The sequence below is a fragment of the Excalfactoria chinensis genome, chromosome 5, assembly GCF_039878825.1.
Source record: "Excalfactoria chinensis isolate bCotChi1 chromosome 5, bCotChi1.hap2, whole genome shotgun sequence".
In the NCBI taxonomy this organism is placed as follows: domain Eukaryota; kingdom Metazoa; phylum Chordata; class Aves; order Galliformes; family Phasianidae; genus Excalfactoria; species Excalfactoria chinensis.
Genome location: NC_092829.1, coordinates 37,583,817 through 37,602,525, shown reverse-complemented (window position 1 = coordinate 37,602,525; position 18,709 = coordinate 37,583,817). Strand labels below are relative to the sequence as shown.

Genomic DNA, 18,709 nt, shown 5'->3' with positions numbered 1-18,709 from the left:
ATCACTGTTGAGTTTTTCTTACCCAGCTGATCATGAGGAGTGCCTTTAAATATAATTCTGTACGTAGTAAGGAACAAAGCTCCTTCAGCAGGGAGGATGTGAGGACCTCCCAGCAGTCCTCCTGTAGCTTCCTCTCTGCCATCAGGATCCAGTAGCACACGGAGACCTTCACAAACAAATTCTTCTCCTGGCAGTAAAGTTGGTCGTAGAATTTTGGGCTGGTGCAAGTAAAATAGTGTAAGTATGATAGGGATACCAGTGTTATACCTCAGCCTAATTATATTTGGTGTAGAAAGATTCAAAACAAAATTGTTATGAGATTTATTCCAAAGAAGGGAGATGGAGTCTGGACTCAACTAAGAGAAATGGGTCTCAAAAAACAGCGGGTATGCAACAGCTTGTTTATGATCAAAAATTTGGCTCTAATAGCTTTCTAAGTTCATATTTCATGAGACCAAAGCCAAGCACTTTATTTATCACTTGTGGAATTTTTCTTACAATGTTTTGATGTTTCCTTCTAACATTACGAAGGGGAAATAAAAAAAAAATAAATAAATAAAAAAAATGACTAAACTTCATGATTCTAATACTTGTAAAGAATACAAACATGTTTCATAATGCTTGCCTTCTGTATTGGTGGAAGCCTTCTACTCTCACGATGGACAGCCTCCAAAGTCTCTACGTGCATTGCCACAATGCCTGAAAATCAGTAATATCATAAATGAAGTCTGGCATAACATGCAAGAGAAAGTTGCAATCTAATTGGAAATCTGATATTCCAAAATTCTTAAATTTAACCATCAAGGAAATAGTTAGTTGAAATTCAACAGCAATTAAAGTCTACAAAAAGATCTGATCTTTATGTCCACAGAAATTGACTGTAACTAAAACATGTATTTCTTTCATCAGAAAAAAAAGGAAAAATGAAAGATTATGAATGCACATTTTCACCACAATTCTTACCTGGTATCATGCAATGAAGACCCTTGATGTGATCCTGTGTAACTCCGCTCTCTGTGCAAACTTTGTCAATAAATCTGGTGATGAAGCGCACAACTGCATTTGCAACATCATTGTTCTCAGAGTCCTCAAATCCACTTTCAGTGTCATAACTCTCTGCAACACTGCCTGCAATACTATGGACATTAAAAACAAACAAATAAACAAACAATCAAAAAGGAAATTTTAAAAGGGAAAAATTCAGCTGGTAAAGTGTATCTGATACCTGGGTAGGATGCATCTAAGTGGTATCTTTTTGTGAAAACATACACTGTTACCATAAATTACACTGTATTCCCTCTACCGTTATCAATGTCAAAACTGCATGACAATATAGAATTTTTTCCTCCATGAATCTAGTGCAGTGCAGTTAACAAGAGAAAAAAATAAATAAAAAGCATCAGTTGCCTAGAAGTAAGCTTTTTGTCTTCTCTTTATTGTAAAGTTAGGTAGGTTATTTACAACCCACGATAAAACAAAAATAGATACTTTGGTTACACACACGAAGATAAATTAAATGAGTATTACTGTTGTAGAATAAAGCATTCAAGCACAAAAATAACCTCAGGGTTTTTTTGTGCATCAGCTAGAAAATACAAGCAAGACAGTAGGAGATGTACTTCAAACAGCTGGAAACGCTCCTAATAAACAGCTGTGAGGGTCAAATCCATACACTGTAACATAAGCCACAGTCTACATACTGATGTAGATTGCTTTCTCAGCAGAAAAAGTTGCAATAGGGAATCTCATACCCATAGCCTACTTACATTACGTCAGAAGCCTCACAAAGTGTTCTACAAGTCTGGGAAATTTGGCTGATCATAGTTGATAAAAAATACAATAAATAGAAAGGAAAGAAGTCTTGCTACAAAGTCTTGATTGGTGTGCTAAGTAAAGCAATTCTCTTCATACTTCTCCTGCCTCCTTATTATTCTAACATTTTCCCCAGTGGTATAGCCACCTTTCTGACCTAAGTGCCTTTCTTGAAACTGCAGCATCACAAAAACTGTGACCTTGAGGATGTTATTCATATGCTTTCTTGAGCTTAGATTCATGAGGGTTTTTTTTTCAAGTTACAGAAAAACTAACAGTCACTCTTATCACACATTAGTGTTTGTCTTCAGCAGTCACATTACTAGACTAAAATTCTTACTGAAGCAATAACATTCTTAAATTTCCTTAAGTGGCAGTAATTTAGTCTTGATAAAGTTCTACCATTTGAGAGGAATCATGTTAGATTTCCACTCCCCTTAATTAATTATCTAGAAATAATAATCTTGAAGAGAAGATACTGAAATAATCTTGTATTCAGAGTAAGTCCTGAAAACTAGTGCTTTCCCCAGAAGACCGCCCCATTGTGGCAGTGTACCCACCTGTTTGTGACAATACTGTTGCTTCCACTCTCCCAGTCACCAGTAGCTGATGCTCTCAATAACTTGTTCTTACTTGTATCCAGTGGTACTAACAGGTAGACCATGAGGTTTGCGAAATGAATTGCCTGACTGAAAACTGTACTTTCCTCATTCTGGATGAGCTCCTGTTGAGTTTGTTTATTAAGAGTTGGCCACAATCGCAACTGCTCCGCAGCCAGATCCATTGCTGTCTTATCGTGGTCTGGACCTACAGAATTTTTCTCCTAAAAGACATACAAATATACACACTGAGCTATGACTCAAAAACAATGTTTAGTCAACAATGCTAGTCAAAGCTTTTTAAATTAAATTGTTTATTTAAATTCTTCCATTATTTAAATTACGTATTTATTTAAAAAGAAAAAGCAAGTAGCAACATGTAGAAGGGTCTAAGTAGAGTATAATTACAGCAACTTGAAGAACTGAAGGTACCTTAATGAAATGCAAAACTAGCATAGCATGATGTGAACATCTCTAACTCAATACCATCATCTCTTTCTACATTTTTTAATGCTACATGATCTTTTAGGATTCTTCAGAGTAGTTTAATGATTTCAATATAACTATTCTCCTTAATTTTTCTACTTAGCTCAAGTAACAATAAACACTAATGAGATGCAGCTGACTACTTGATGCATACAATATTCTCCAAATTTTGAGGATGTTCAGGTGAGGCAAGCTTTCATATGAACAGTTTCCAGATCAGCTGAAACATTCATGCCTTTGCATGTTGGAGAGCAGATTACAGTGCAGCCTTACAGAACTAGAATTTAAAAGTCTGGCAGTTGATACAGATGACATAACACTTGGTGTTAAATTATTAAAGAACACAGTACTCTACAGATGTTTTTTCTTCATACTAGGTAAAGTTCAGATAATTTAACAGACAAACACCCTGAGAGTTTAAGAAAAAGGTTTTAAAGAAGCAGACAATGCCCATCAACAGACAGCAGGCTAGGATTTGGTAACAATCTAACACTAGACACAAAAATGCTACTGCCTTAAGCAGTTGATGTAATAGAAATGTTGCTAGTTGTCCGGCTGTTAGAAGTTTCTACTTCAAGGAAAAAATTACATCTTTAAGTGTGGAAAAATGATACAAAAATTGGTGTTACATAAAAGTCATAAAGGCAACAAGGGAAAACTCAGGTGTTCGCATATTAGCAAAATAAAGCATCTTCTTCAGAAAATTATGTGCCAACAACATATTTACATCAAAGTTGACATTCTAAAAGTGAAATATTTATTTTCAGAAGAGTACACATAAATGTTTAGACATTTTCTTACTCTGCATTGTGATTTTCACAGGTTTAACTGGGACGTTAACTAATAATGCACCTTTTTATGCCTTGATATTTAATATATTCTCCTACCTTTTGTCTCAGATGTACTGCATGGTTGTCTTCTTTGGCTGTAAGGTAGAGGGAACGAACTTGATTTTGCACATTGCTATAAAAGGTAGTTTCCCAAAACTGCTGGTTAGTCCAGATTGGATGGTCCTGTACACATGTGTAAGCAAACTGACTAACTCCAGGTGCTAATTTCTGAAAGAAAAAAGGTGCAAGATAGACAAAATACCCCTATTATTTTGTTTTGTTTAATGTCTGTGACATTAGTATTGAAAAATTTATCAGCTCAGTAGTACATGGTGAAACAAGCAGCACATCTCATCTCTTGTATTGTAGTATACGAAAGAGAAATTATCTCAACTATTGTGCCCTTGAATAAATTAACATACAGGAGGCTTGTATATAAGCCTAATGCATGGTGATTCACAGTAGAAAAATGAGACTCTGGAGGGGAAAATTACATGATGATAATACAGAACACAATTCTAATATATTTTCCTTATCAGAAAATTACAACATTGTAGTCCTACATCAAATAACTAAGTATTAAAACATATGAAAATTGTTTACCATTTTATCTAAAAGTTGGAACTACAGCAATGAAACTACTAAGTGAGCATGGCAGCTGAGTCCTTCCAATAAGGCTGCATTTATTGCAACAGTAGTAGATTAGACAAATCATTAACTACCGCAATTCATGACACAATTCAGTTCCTGATAGAGTACTAACGGAGACATTCCTGAAGTCACAGGTGTCTGGATCCCTACACCACTAAAGTTTCATACAAAAGCTGAATTGTTACACTATCAATACTCAGTATGAACACATCCTTTTTTTCAAGTAGGTCTGTTTAATTAAGTGGTGCTAGTCTTTCAGCAAGTTGCTTAATATTACTGACAACTATAGACAAGGAGAGGAAATTTATTTCAAGGACTCCCGTCATGAAGAATGTGATCTTATACAGTATGTTCTTACTCTCTGATAAAGTCCACATAATTGAGTTGTATACTGTGCATAGCAAAAGAAGCATGTAAACTAAATATCTGCTTCTTCCTATATTGGAACTGAAGAATTTAGAACATTACTGGACATTAAACTTAATGACCATCACCCCTAATACACTACACATAACAAAGTATACTCTAGAAGCAGAATTGACTTCAATGTTCGTACTGTAATACAATTCATTCTAGAGCATAAGTACTACTTCATTTCATGTTTATAATTGTACAATTATACCACCAGCCACTACATACGCTCCTTCTTAGTGAGCCCTAGGAATACTCAGGTGGAAGGCTAGGAAATTGTTACAGAAAAATTTCAGAGTCTGTTTTACAGATTTCTGGTTTTGCAATTCTTTGAACTGTGTTTTCCATGCTATGCTCTTCCAAGTACAACATGAACTGAAAGTCCTGATTGTGTGCCATTTATTCATTCCCTATCGAAGACAAGGTCCTTTGAAATGGTATGTTTGATGAAATGATTTGTAACATGCTGCTAAAATGTAGCCAATTGAAATATCTTCTTGGAATTAATCAGCAAAAACTGATAAATTTTATTTCATCAAGTACAATTTCATCAAAATTCCATGATAACTTCTTAAAAAAAACCTGCCTATGTGGAAGATGCAAATCACATAAAATGGGGTTTTTGTTATTCTATAAAGCTGACACATAAGCTGCTTGTTTAGACTAGACTCCCAAGTCTCAGTTGTGATGCAGCTTTATTGTAGCTCACAGGAAATGATATCAGATGGCATAGTAATAGCTCCCAGCTTTGAAGTAGCAGTTAAATCACAGAACAAACTGGCTCACATAGTCTGCTACTGATCACCATGTGGTTGAGGTAGAAAGGGGTCTCTGGAGTTTGTCTGGCTCAGTTCCCTGCTTGCCCAGGCCCACGTCCAGGTGGCTTTTGAAGATCTCTAGCAGTGGAGACTCCACAGCCTCTCTGGAGAACCTGTGCAGTGCCCTGTCACCACCAACCCCTGCAGTAAAGAAGCTTTCCGCAATGTTCAGCAGGAACCTTCTGTCTTCCAGTTTGGTGAGGGTATTGCTAAAAAGAGACTGGCTCCTCCTCTACAGGTACTTATACGCATTGATGAGATACATCATCCCCCCCTTGCAAACCTCAAGCCTCCACATCTCCAGACTGAAAAGCCCCAGCTCTCTTAGCCCTCCCCTATATGTGAGATACTCCAGTTCCTTCATCATCTTCGTGCCCCTTCACTGGACACCCTCCAGTAGTTTCCTGTCTCTACTTAGACTGAGGAGCCCAGAACTGAACACAGTACTCCAAGCCTGGCCTTACTGGGTCTGAAAGTTTGAATGGAAGTTTAGACTCGTAACTGTAGGTCCATACAAAGTGCTCCAGAAATAAAAATGAAGCAAATGATTTTCACACAGGGATTAATATGACAGAAAAACTGAAAGGTTTTTAGATGCTCCCCCTTCATTCATGATTTAAAACCACTAACAGCCACGTATAAATCACCATTTTTAAAGGACAGAGATTTAGTTCAAGTATAGTGACATAAATCAGTACTGACAGTTAACTTCTAGACAATGTAAGAATAGTCTGTTTACAAAAGGATGAAAGAAAATCCATTAAAAAGCTAAAATGCCATAAATACTATCATGATGAGAGGGATCTCATCACCTGCTGTAAGTGTTGAAACAAATGGCACAACGTAGCAGTGGTCAGAGCACTAAATCAAGGCCAGCTCAGCTCTGCCAATTATTTTGGGCAAAACTGCTTTGGATTTTCACCATGTTTCCAATAATTTATTTGTGAAAAAGCAGTATGAATACCAACCTCAAGAAGTACATGGCTGCTCTTAGGCAGTCAAAATCCCTGCATTAAAATATTCTTGGTACAGACAGAAGCATTCCACTAAGTTTTAAGTGTATATAACACTCTCTAAGAGTGCTTAGTCAGCCTAGAATGGAAACTGCTCTAATACGTCAAATGGGCCCAAATGTTTACTGTTGCACTGAAATAAATTTGCACAGGACTTCTCTGATTAAAGAAAGACAGAATTTCAGTGTTTTCCATCAAGCAATACTAAATATATAACATGAATCTTCACCTACCAGCCCACTGGACATCTGAGCTATACTGACATGTATAGTTACTTTCTCCCTATCCTAATAATTTCTCCCCAAGAGGATGAACATTGGAGGCAGCAAAAAAAATATCCTACTTACAAGGGAAGATTTAAGGACTGAAACTTAAAAAAAACTTTCCAGAAGAAAGTGAAAAAAAAATAGTTCTGAACAGAGAAAGTCCTTTATCTAAAGCAGTCTGTGTTACAGGCAAAATGAGCATTGAGGTGTAAGCTGTAATAGCACCCAGAAAATGAGTTACATTCTGCAAAGTATGCTGACTTCTCTCAAAAAACGAAATGCACTTAACAACAACAAAAGCCCACCCCTCCCAGCCACACAATACATACAAAACAAACGTGATCCATATCAAAATAATGAATTACATCCTGCAGTCTGGGAAAACACAAGGTAGATTTGGAACTTTTTACATGTGACTCTATATGCAACTTCCTGCCACCAGGCATTATATTTGCATTACTCCCAGAAGCAAGATAGTATCTGCTAGATGTTTTTTCTCCCCTTTCCTGGCACTGGATACTTCTGCTTCAGAAAATGTTACTTGCAGAGCTCCCAGAAAAACTGTGAGATGCAGGTGCCCCAACAGCCCCTTTTGACATTACACTATTTACATTTCCTGTTTCTGGAGGGAAAAGAAAAAAAAAAAAAAAAAAAGGAATAGGAAAAAAAAGCATGCTTTACACTGACAATAACTCATCCATCACTATCTGCTACATCACACAAGCTTAAAGAAGAGAGCATGTTTATTCTAAAGCAAAGGACCAAGTTCTTCATTTCAAAATTGGAAAAACTTAAAAAAAAAAATGAGAAGAGCGAAAAACAGAACATGAATATACCTGAGACTGCTCTTTTCTCACAGGTATTCCTTAAGATTTCACTGCCTATCTCTTCAAGGAGTAAACTCAAGAGCACTGTATTTCCAGAACACTGACCTTCAGAAATAAACTACATTTCTGTCTCCAGTTTGTATTCTGGGCTTTCAATTCAGGTATTTCTTATGGAAAAAGGAAGGAAGACAGAGAAGGAGTTTGCTGATGAGTGCAAATAAATGCTCCCTCCTCTACTCCTTCAGGAATCACTGCACTAACGTTTACCTGCTTGTCTTTGAAGAGAAAGCTATTGCAACCCCTGTGAAATCACTCACCAATCTTCTCTCTATACCAAAGGAGAGCACAGCACTCCCTATGTTGGGTAGTATTCTTCCTGGAAATCTGCAAGTATAAGTTTATAGATCATCCAGGATACAGCAGGACAGCTACTTAGAAGCGTTACTCCCCATCTTAGAGCTGTTTATGCAGACATTCAGTCAATTACCAATCACTGCATACCATGATTAGGTACCACTTACTGCAGGCAACATGCTGCCCCTCCTCAAGATAACATAAACAAGTTCTGCATACAAACATACTCTATGACCCAGTCTGGTATTCATATGTCTGCTGTACTCACACAGACACCTGATTCATGCCAAAGACTTCTAACATAGACTGACCTGTAGGAGTGAGGCTTATCTATATATTAACTTTGCATACAACACTGCACCACACCATACATATCAATGTATATCAATGAATATCAATATTCAACATGGCATAGAAATACTGAAGCAAACATCAGTGTACATAATTATGTCTTCAACCACGACTGAGCACTACATGAGTAACAGTAAAAACTTGAGATTTCAATTGAATAAATGGTTTTCCCACTTGGTAATTAAATATATATAACAATATTATATTAAAATGTGGGAAAAGGTCACAAAAAGCATAAATAAAAATTATTATGCTTCCTTTTTCCTTTCTTTCTTTTTATTACCTTGGAAAGCAAGGACATAAAATGTTAGATGAAGCACCTTCTCCAAGCCTCCAACCTCAGAAACATCAAATAAAACAATCCGCAACCTCTCCTACCTTCAGAAAGTCCCCAAACAGGACTGTATGCTGATTAATTTCTATTTTAAAATACGTGTGAGCAGCAAATGATTCCTTAGACTACTAATCTACTATTTCACCATGAAAAATAAAGGAAGTACAATTCACTCATAACTCGGTGTTACCTATCACATTTGGGCACACTAAACCAGCAGAGGGCAATAGAATTCTAGAATTTTGCAAAATCGGGATGTAATTCTGGATGGAGTTGTACTTCTTGCATACGTTTTCTGGCAAAAGTCACTTAAACATCTAAATTTATATTGTCTTTAATCAGAAGCTCCTAAAGATGACATATAATTTACTGTATTTTACTAACACTATCCAGAGTATTCTCAAAACAACTGTATAGATGCATCACCATCTATGATGCTAACACCAAGTTACACGTAAACTAAATAATACACAGTAATATACTTCTTTCTCCAAAGAGGCAGCAGTAAGATTTACAAAGTTCTGTTACATAGAGATCACACATGGTAAAACAGAATCACCTAAAAGTATGGATGTTCTGAAGGCGTAAAAAAAACCCACCCAAACCAAACAAACTAAAACCAACCAACCAAATCATTTTAGAATTTCACTGTTCTAAGTAAGGTAGGATAACAGGTGAATAACATGCTGATTCGTTTTCTCTGCCAACAGAGGACAAATCACATTATTTTTTTCTTAACTCTGATTTCTTAACAGAGATTATGATGACTTTGTTCTCCAAGATTCAGTTCTATGACATAAATGACAGATTTCACAAATTCACAGCTGCAGCGTTGAATCAATCTTAAGAGTTTTTCAAATTGTGACAGAGCTTTTTGAAATTGATTTAAATTTCACCACAGTCCTTTGGCATCTGGTGACTCAGCAGATAGTGTGCATCCATGTGACTGCATTTATCACCCTGGGAAATCCCAAATCCCCTCACCAAAGAATCTGAATTTTTGATGTTCTGACATGAAACTTAAAGCCCAGTTAACAGAGCATCTATTAATACTGAAAGGGGGAAGAAAGTAATTTTAAATCCATTTGGCCACATCCACTTTAAAATGTTGATGAGATACCTAGCATAGAAAATTCGCAACACAACAGACAATGGACAGAAATGTATGCGCATTTATCTCCCTCACCACCTGCAAGCATTTGTTGTTTTCTGGAAATATAAAATACTACTATTCCAACCATGACAAATAACTATGCCCCAATGAAACCAATCTCACTGAAACCAAGGAACTGTATTTTCATGTAGGAACATATGTTTCGTTCTCCTGGACATTAGTTACAGAGAACTGAAGTGGAACTTACAGATACGGAAAAAGACTGAGAATCCGTTACCTCAGACTAATGTTCCCTTAAGATCAGAAGCTTTAATGGAGATTTTAATTAAACTACCAGAAATTCTTCTGTGGTGAAAACTGCAAACAAAGAAATAGTTACAAAAGGCTATAATAAAGCATGGAATTAACAATAATGTAAAGGGATGTGCTATGACTAACAGTGTTACGGGCAAACCAAACCAGAATTCCAACTTGTTGGTAGAAAATGACTTCAAGCGGAATCAGGAACAGTTATAAACTATGTAAGCCAATGCCTGTGACAATACAATGGAAAGGCTTCTGTTTGTTCTAAGAGATAGAAGATCAGTGACAGAACTAAGCATTTACTGCAATATTTATCTTCCCTTTTTATTTAATTTAGGGGAAGGAATGTTTTTTTCCTTTTTCTTTTCTTTTCTTTTCTTTTCTTTTCTTTTCTTTTCTTTTCTTTTCTTTTCTTTTCTTTTCTTTTCTTTTCTTTTCTTTTTTTTTTTTTCTTTTTTTCTTTTCCCCTGACCAACTACTTCCTGCCACAAACCACTGAGGAAGACAGCAAAGTTCCCTTCATATTGGTCATGATGTTATCATTCTGGGAAAGCAAGCTTCTTCAAGAGAGCAAAGTTGAAGCAATTCAATAACTCACTTCCAAAATTCCTTACAAAGACAAACTTAAAAAAAACAAAAACAAAAAAAACATGCATCACATTTTCCTGTTTTACATTTTCCAGATTTTTTTTCACAACAAAATAGCTGTGAACTTCAGATATGCACTACCTGCGAAGACAAAAAATCTGTTCTGTAGGCATGTATCTGTTCAAAAATAGCCAAAGTAAAACACTAAGGGTCAGAGACATGTTGACACTAGTGATACTACAAAACCAGTCAAACACTGCTAACAAGAACCCTTGGATTGTTGTCTTAATTTAAAAAGTGTGATTGCTTTTTTCACGACCAATTGGCTGAATTATAATCTTTATGTGAAAGGATCTTCTTATGAATGTAATAAGAACATTTGGAAGAGAGTGTTTGGAAATATTGACAGAACTTTGACCACCACTGTCCCACTTTCTTCAATGATCACACTCAAATTCACGAGCACCTACCAAGTTCCTACATTATCCTCCCTAAAAATTCAGCAAAACACTGCTTTTGTGTCACATCCATAAACTAATAGTGCACTACATCTTCCCTGCTTTGCCTTAAGCTGTCTGGCTTCAAGTATTAATACTTACTTCAAATTTGTATCATAAACTCTTAAGGATAGGGATCGTTACCTTTGTGTTATTTGGCATGAAAGAAAGACAAGTTGTTGTGGTCCACAATTAGGGCTCCTGGATTTTCCAGCAATGCAAATAATACGAACATAGACATTTGATAACATTGTAAAACAGTCCTCATTCAATATTCAGCCTGTCAGCTTGATTATGTGCAAGATGACTAATATCTCTGAATGAAGACTCGTTACCATTGTCTCTCCTTACAAGCCATATTGATATAAGGAGCTGAAATATTGTAATGTCTGCCCATATGAGAAAGCTCTGTTAATAAGACGGCTTTTACTTTTGGATTTTGCTGTTAATATATAATTCTTTTAACACATCTTCATTAGAAATACTGCAGAAAAAAATTTCTTCTCTCCCACGTGATTAATTACTACTGCACACATTTTCTTCTCTTTCCATTTCTTCCATACCATCTACTATGTCACAGAGGTACATTCTTGCTGTTTTTAAGCATGAGACCTAAAACGTATTTTCATTTAAGTAATCACCAATAGAAATTATGAGAATTGATTAAAAAAGAGTAAGAACTCTACTAAAAATGATGTTATTTAATACAGTTTCAGTCATGAAAAAACTCACATAGACTGACACCATCAGAACTGGCAGAATAGAGATAGAAGAAGAAAATTAATGGAAAATGACAAAATTTCTTGCCAGAATAATAAAGTAGATCTTTCAAGACAGCAGTTTCCTAAACTAAAGCCAATACAATTCAAGAGTGGAGAATGCTAAAATTAAAGCAGTTTCATCCCAAGCACAGAGTAAGATATAAACAATTAGAAGGAAAAACAGCAGTTAGAAGTAAGGATGAAAATCTATCAGTACTGAAAGCTAACACCCCACAGAAATTTATTTATTTATTTTTAACCAGTTGGGTCGATACTCCCAATTCCAGCTGATACCAACTGTAAGATTTGCCTGGTAAAGACACAAAAATGGAACTGACTCCCACATCAGCCTTTCATCATGCAGTTTCTCTGACTTTGTTGCTGATGCTGAACAAGAGAGAAAACATCTCCAATTATGATGCTTCTGTTACATAATTACCTTGGAACTGGGTGCCTCTTGGAAAGAGTTTGATGGCAAAATACACAATATGATAAACCATTCTGAAGTTCTCTAGTACTGCCTCTTCCATCTTCAGAATGCCCTCATCCTCACAACTGGTAGACTTTCTAGAAGTAATTATATCAATTCTATTCAATACTTTCTTCTCTATAGAGACAGGTGTATGGAGAACAAATGATAAATGGGCAGACATACCTGTGAACATTTCAGCCAAAGCCTGCAGATTTCCCTGAGCCCTGTTCCACACAGTGTTCCTTTAATGTTTCACTGTATGTTATGGAATGTAATTAGCATCCCAAACCAACTGTAATTTTACTAAAGATTTGGCAGTTTACAAGCATTGGAGAAAGAGAAAAGAAGAAAGAAAAAGAAAAAAGAAAAATCAATCCTAGTTTCCAACACTTCCCAGAAGGATGAGACTCTTCAACACTTCAGTTGAAAAGGGAGGAACCATAGGAATAGCAGGCTGACTGAGGCTTGGAATAAGGAAGAGACACTTTGCTTACTCTGCCTGTTCTCCAGTGGACAGGGTGAAACCAGTAATAACAAAAAATCAATGCTCTTGGAGCACATCGAACCTTCAAGAAATAGAGCATAGTCTGCACTACAACTTGCCACCTTACAAAGAAACATAACTCAAACGGCAGATCCAAATTTTGTGAATTTGACAAGGGCAATTATATGACTGCCATGCTGTTTTCCTTCAGGCAGTAATAAAACAAAATCAAAATCAATGTCTGCCCTTTTTGTCTCACCCTTTCCTGCCACACAGAGGAAAAAGGAACTCTTTACTGTAGCAACACAGAATAGTAAATTTCAATCTTATTACACATAGAGAGAAAGGAGTGCATGCCAAACAAGCATGGACCATCTGTACCCCAAAAATGCATGGAAAAATTCATGTGTAAGAACATTTTATTTATATTGTTTCAATTTTAAACAAAATTCCAACAGTGTTACTAACAGTAAACTAAAACCTTTCTCTAACCCAGAAGAAAAAGATGTTTGTTTTTGTGACATTAACAGTACACATTAAAAAGTCCACTGTCACTGATGAGTCACATTTTTCTCATGTCAAATATTTAAAACATTTTTAAAAAGCATTGTGACCATTTTTCCTAGAAAAATTCAAGCTTTCTAATGACCAAAAATAACTAACAGGACTGATTTCTTGTCTATTTAACCTTGCCAGCTGCGAGTTAGACTGCTCCTGTGATCAAATCCTACCTGATCAAGTTTTACTACAGGCCAATCGCCACACCTCAAGAGTGGAAATCCTGAAATTTCAGCAGACATCCCAAGAGCTGACAGGATACAGCACACAGTGTAACATTTCTTGTTATTTTGATAGGATACATGTAGAAACACCCCAAACCAAGCTCTGTGTAAGCAAAGACATCAGGATATGGACAAAACCTGACACATAACACAAGCATGTTCCTTACTTTATATATTTTATACTTTATTCATTTCATTCCTTATTATATATTTTTTACTGTTTTCCTGAGAATAGTTTTAAATACCTGAAGGCTAGAGCTTTTGCTACTTCATCAGACCCTTCTAGAACCTTAAAGTATCATCTCTAGGAATATATTTCCATTTCTACTAAGTTTCTCGGTTTCATTTGCTGGACTCGCAAGAAAACACATTTTTCTTATCATTTCTGCCTCTCAAACAGTTGGTGTCTGCACTGTGTGCACCCATGTAAGTAAACCTATTTAGAAAGAACAAGTAATTGTTTCATTGGTGCTTTCTTTCATGTCAGGTACAAAATGAATGCTTATCCTGAAACTTAACATTTCTGATTCACAACAGTCCTCAAGCAACTTTTTGTGACACCATGGAACTTCTATTATTTAATTTCAAGTAACAAGAATTACATTAACAATTAAATGTTGTAATGAAATGCCGTCATAATTTCCCATAATAATTCATAATAATAACAAATATAAATGTTAGTGTAACTATTTAATTGATATAATTCTACAGTGTTCCTAGATTTGTTAGAGGCTTTCTTAATGCTAACTTTAATTGGAATCCAGTTGAGCTGTAACATCAACAAAACACAAAAAAACAATTACTACTAGATTCTCAATTCCTATTTATCCCTGGCTACCAAGAACACTGTGTATTTTCAATGTGGCCATATGAAATAATATTTAATACGCTTCTGGCACTAAACATGGTGTTCTGATAACAAGAACATCAGTAAAAACAAGTGCATACTTCCAAGCACTACTTCACAATTTTTGGAAAGGATAAAAGCAATTGCACTTACAACAGAAGCAAGACATTTCTGCATATTGAAGCAGCAGTATTGTAAAACCTGTACTTTGCCTATAGAAACATGAAATACAGCTTGAAGCATGTATGCATGCATGTATGTATAAACAACACTGTGTATCCTAATTTAATGAAATAGACAAGCAATTTATTACAAAAAGCCATGGCATAGTTTGACAATGCATATGTACCAGCTTTGCCAGAATATTCTTTTAATAAAAAGCAATTCATTCCCCTCAAATGACTTGAATTTCAGTTTGTACCTTCCTTTGAATTTATCACAGACAGAACAGCAATATGCCCTGTTAAGTTGCAAACCTTTACCAGTCTCAGATTTCTGTTAAGGAAAAACACCCAGCAAACAGAAGACTATAAACTGTTAACCAATACATTGGAAAGCAATAAGGCCAAGGGAGAAAAGATGCAGCAGGATTTGATAGGATTTATTCCCAAAAAAGGGAAAGAGGAACATTAGTTTCATTTAACTGTAGAGTGAGAATCCCTCCAGAAGATTATAAAGGGAAATTTGAAGGCGGTTAAAGAATGTTACTCAATTTTCTTAATTTAAGAATATTCATATAGATCTTTGCTCCTATGTAGCTTCATCTCAGGTATAACATACTCATACTCAAGGATGAAGTACTGAAGATCTCTGGAGAAACTGAAAAATGCTTCAAGAAGTTTCTCTTTGACTCAAATTCCAAATAAAGCATGTAAACTGTTAATTATAACTAGTCACTATAAAGTTTGTCTACAGATCTTATGCTCTGAAAAACACATCAGTTTGTGTTTATTATGAATAACTTAGTTTTATACCAAAATAAGTACTTTTGCCAGACAATTGTATCTAATGGGACATACCAAAGGGGACCATCACTGAACCTGAGGATTAGATCTGGGAAAAACAAAATTCTTTTTCTATTATGCATTAACAGCTGGCTTTTGCAAGCAACAGTCAGGTTACTTTATTTCTTCAATTCAGGTCTGGAGCATTAAGAAATCATCATGCTACTTACATCCAGGGGCTCACAACTTCTGAAAGTATGATTTCAGTTAAATAGTATAGATATACAAAAATAGAACTATTTCACTACACAAAAGATTTCAGTGAACTTTTTGTGAGAGAAATTGTGCAAGATCTCAGTCCTTCTACTGAAACAATAGAAATTATTCTATATTCAATGCAGCTTGTCTTCTCCTTGATTATGAGATTAAAACTTGACTAATCTTACTTCAGAACTCATGATACTATTCATACACCTCTCATTTTTACTTTCTTCTGTTTAACAATGTACACAAAAACAAAAAACAGGAGCACTTTTTAATGAAGTTACTAAGAACTTACCCTATAGAAAGCAGTTGTCAGGGGTAGCAAGGCCGCAGCAACACTGTATTCTTCTGATGACGAGCAATCCTTCAAGAGAAACATATGAAGAAAATAAGCAAGACATTTTCAATTTTATGTGCAGTATAATTTCATTTCAGCCTTATGTGGTCCCTCTATCTTTCTTAGATGTAATGTATATTTTAACCACTTCATATAATGTAGGACAAACATAGATGAGTGGATGTGTATACACATACATATTGTGCCTCAATTTCTTCTAGATGGCTATTGCCAAGAATTTTCAAATTTAGGGAATTTATTAGCAGTATTCTCCATTCTGTGCCTGAAATACAAGCTCACCAACAAGATTTACATATAAACATATTATTCATTTAGGAAATAAAAACGTAGCTTGCTTCCACTCTGGTCCACATAAAATCTGTACATTTTGTAAAACAGAAGTGATGTGATGACCAAAGAATGCACTTCCAAAAAGTTTATATGAAGAAAGGAACATTTATTTAATATGAAATAATCATCTCTACAGAAGCTTGGCATTACATGAACTTTAAAAGAAGACGAAAACCCACTCTCTTCACAATCTCAGAATGCCTCATTCAATAGCCAAGTGTGTCATTCATGCCTCTCTAGGATGAAAATGGCATGCCAAAGAAAATCAGCTAATAATTGCACTGATAAAAATAGTGATTTTATTACGGAAGTCTTTTAAGAAACTAGATTAGGAATGTAATCTAATATTTTGAAAAACAAACTGCTTGATTTTTTAAGATTTTAAAAAAAGAACAAAAATATTCAGTAAGTTAAAAAAAATATACTACTACTTTATTTTTTTCTTTACTAGATTTTTTTTTGTAATTAGCTCTTTTTGCGAACCCTGAGAAACACAGCAACACAGATACTTCTACTAGACACTGTGCCCCTAATGATGAATGGGAAAACAACATTTTCATTTGAACATCTCACGTCAGTACTTTTAATACTCTTCCTGCAGTGGGTACCCTTCAACACAAATCACTCTTCTATTAATTCTATGTAACATCTGATAAAATTACTAAATTGAAATATCACACATGTTCCCCTGCCAGAGTTTTCATTTATGCCTTCATTTCATGCGTTCCCTCTCGGCATTCTTAAAAAAGAAAAACCTGGCTACTGTGATAACAGAAATATAAAGTACATGTTACAGGAACAATCATAAGTGGTTGGCAACCCTGCATGTAGCAGGGGGGTTGAAGCTTGATGATCACCATGGTCCTTTTCAACCCAGGCCATTCTATGATTCCATGATCATTCGGATGTTATTTCTAGTCCCCTCAGTGCTCCTTTTCAAAAGGCTGGTGAGTGATCATGGAATGAAGGTTTAAAACAATAGATCAAAAATCTGACAATTAGACTGTCCTTCTCATTACTTTAGCAGTCCATTTCATCCTTTCCAGTAACATATACTTCATCTTTTGTTGATAAAGCTAGCCTAAACAAAGTATGACTGGCCACACACAAATTCAGTAGTAGTCAGAATATTACTTACGTACCTGTTTTGAAAAGGCATACAAGAGATTCACAGTTGAGAAGCTTTATTTCTGTACAGTCTTTGAAAACTTTAACTTGTCTAACTCAGTATGAATATGCTAACCATGCATGGAAAACAAATGGTGTGCAACTGTTCAGACTTTATAACTCATTTCAACCCGATAGAGGAAAATGTTAAGAAAAGTAGACAGTCAGAAATTTGATGTATGTTTTAACAATGCCTGTCAGTATTCCGACATGTATGTAAATACCCCAAATTTGTTTACAGACTCTCTTTAATTAGACATCCAAACAGCAACGATGAAGGACATAGCTGCAGCTGCATTTCATTCTCAACTACTGCATTATTCTCTGTTGCTAAAGATAGGCCCAAACCCCACATGGAACTTGTAGGTTAACATCAAGATATGTAAAAATCAGAAAGAAAATGCCAAATTTAAAAATCAGACTTTACAACATTCAAAAATACTCCAAATTTTTTAAGGAAATACATTACCTTATTTCTGTGAGTGCTCTTTCCTAACCAGTTACCAAACAATCCATTCTGATTGTTTCAAGATATCAACTTAATCCTTCAGCTCAAATTATTTGTAAGAGTTTTGGCTTCCACCCAAAATATACATAAAAATATTTTTATTAAAACTGGGCAATGCATCTTCACCTAGAGAGCATCCAATATTCCAAGAGCTAACATATGTCTCAAAGTTATATATCACCATCACATAAACAACATCGTGTATTATTTTTCCATTCTTTCTTGCAAGTATGAAATTCTCCACATACTCTGTGTCAGCAGTACCCCCCGGACTTGTAATATGGAGGTATGATCTACATATATTTTCCTCTGTAGCATGTGACAAAACCTGTAATATGATCTCAGTTTGGAATCAAGTACAATACTGCTGTTTTGAGAATAGTGAAATTAACCAACTATTTATCTTCCTTCTAGTAGCATGACAGAACCCAAAAGCTAACCGAGCTGCTATAGGAAAACTGTAGTCTCTCAATTTACATGCAAACCAAAGTACTGCAAATGTCATACATGTATTGTATTTAACAAATCTTGGCTCTTG

General features: G+C 35.4%; 1 protein-coding gene across 4 annotated transcripts in view; it reads right to left on the bottom strand.

Moving 5' to 3' along the window:
- SBF2 (SET binding factor 2) overlaps positions 1 to 18,709 on the bottom strand; it is a 215,094-nt gene that overhangs the window by 43,706 nt on the left and 152,679 nt on the right. For all 4 annotated transcript variants that reach the window (XM_072337706.1, XM_072337708.1, XM_072337707.1 and 1 more), the window contains exons 17-22: positions 16,104 to 16,172; positions 3,785 to 3,955; positions 2,373 to 2,635; positions 964 to 1,136; positions 626 to 699; positions 23 to 218 (exon numbers count right to left, since the gene is read on the bottom strand). In XM_072337706.1, the coding sequence (XP_072193807.1) occupies positions 23 to 218; positions 626 to 699; positions 964 to 1,136; positions 2,373 to 2,635; positions 3,785 to 3,955; positions 16,104 to 16,172 (946 nt within the window). The remainder of the gene's footprint in view (positions 1 to 22; positions 219 to 625; positions 700 to 963; positions 1,137 to 2,372; positions 2,636 to 3,784; positions 3,956 to 16,103; positions 16,173 to 18,709) is intronic.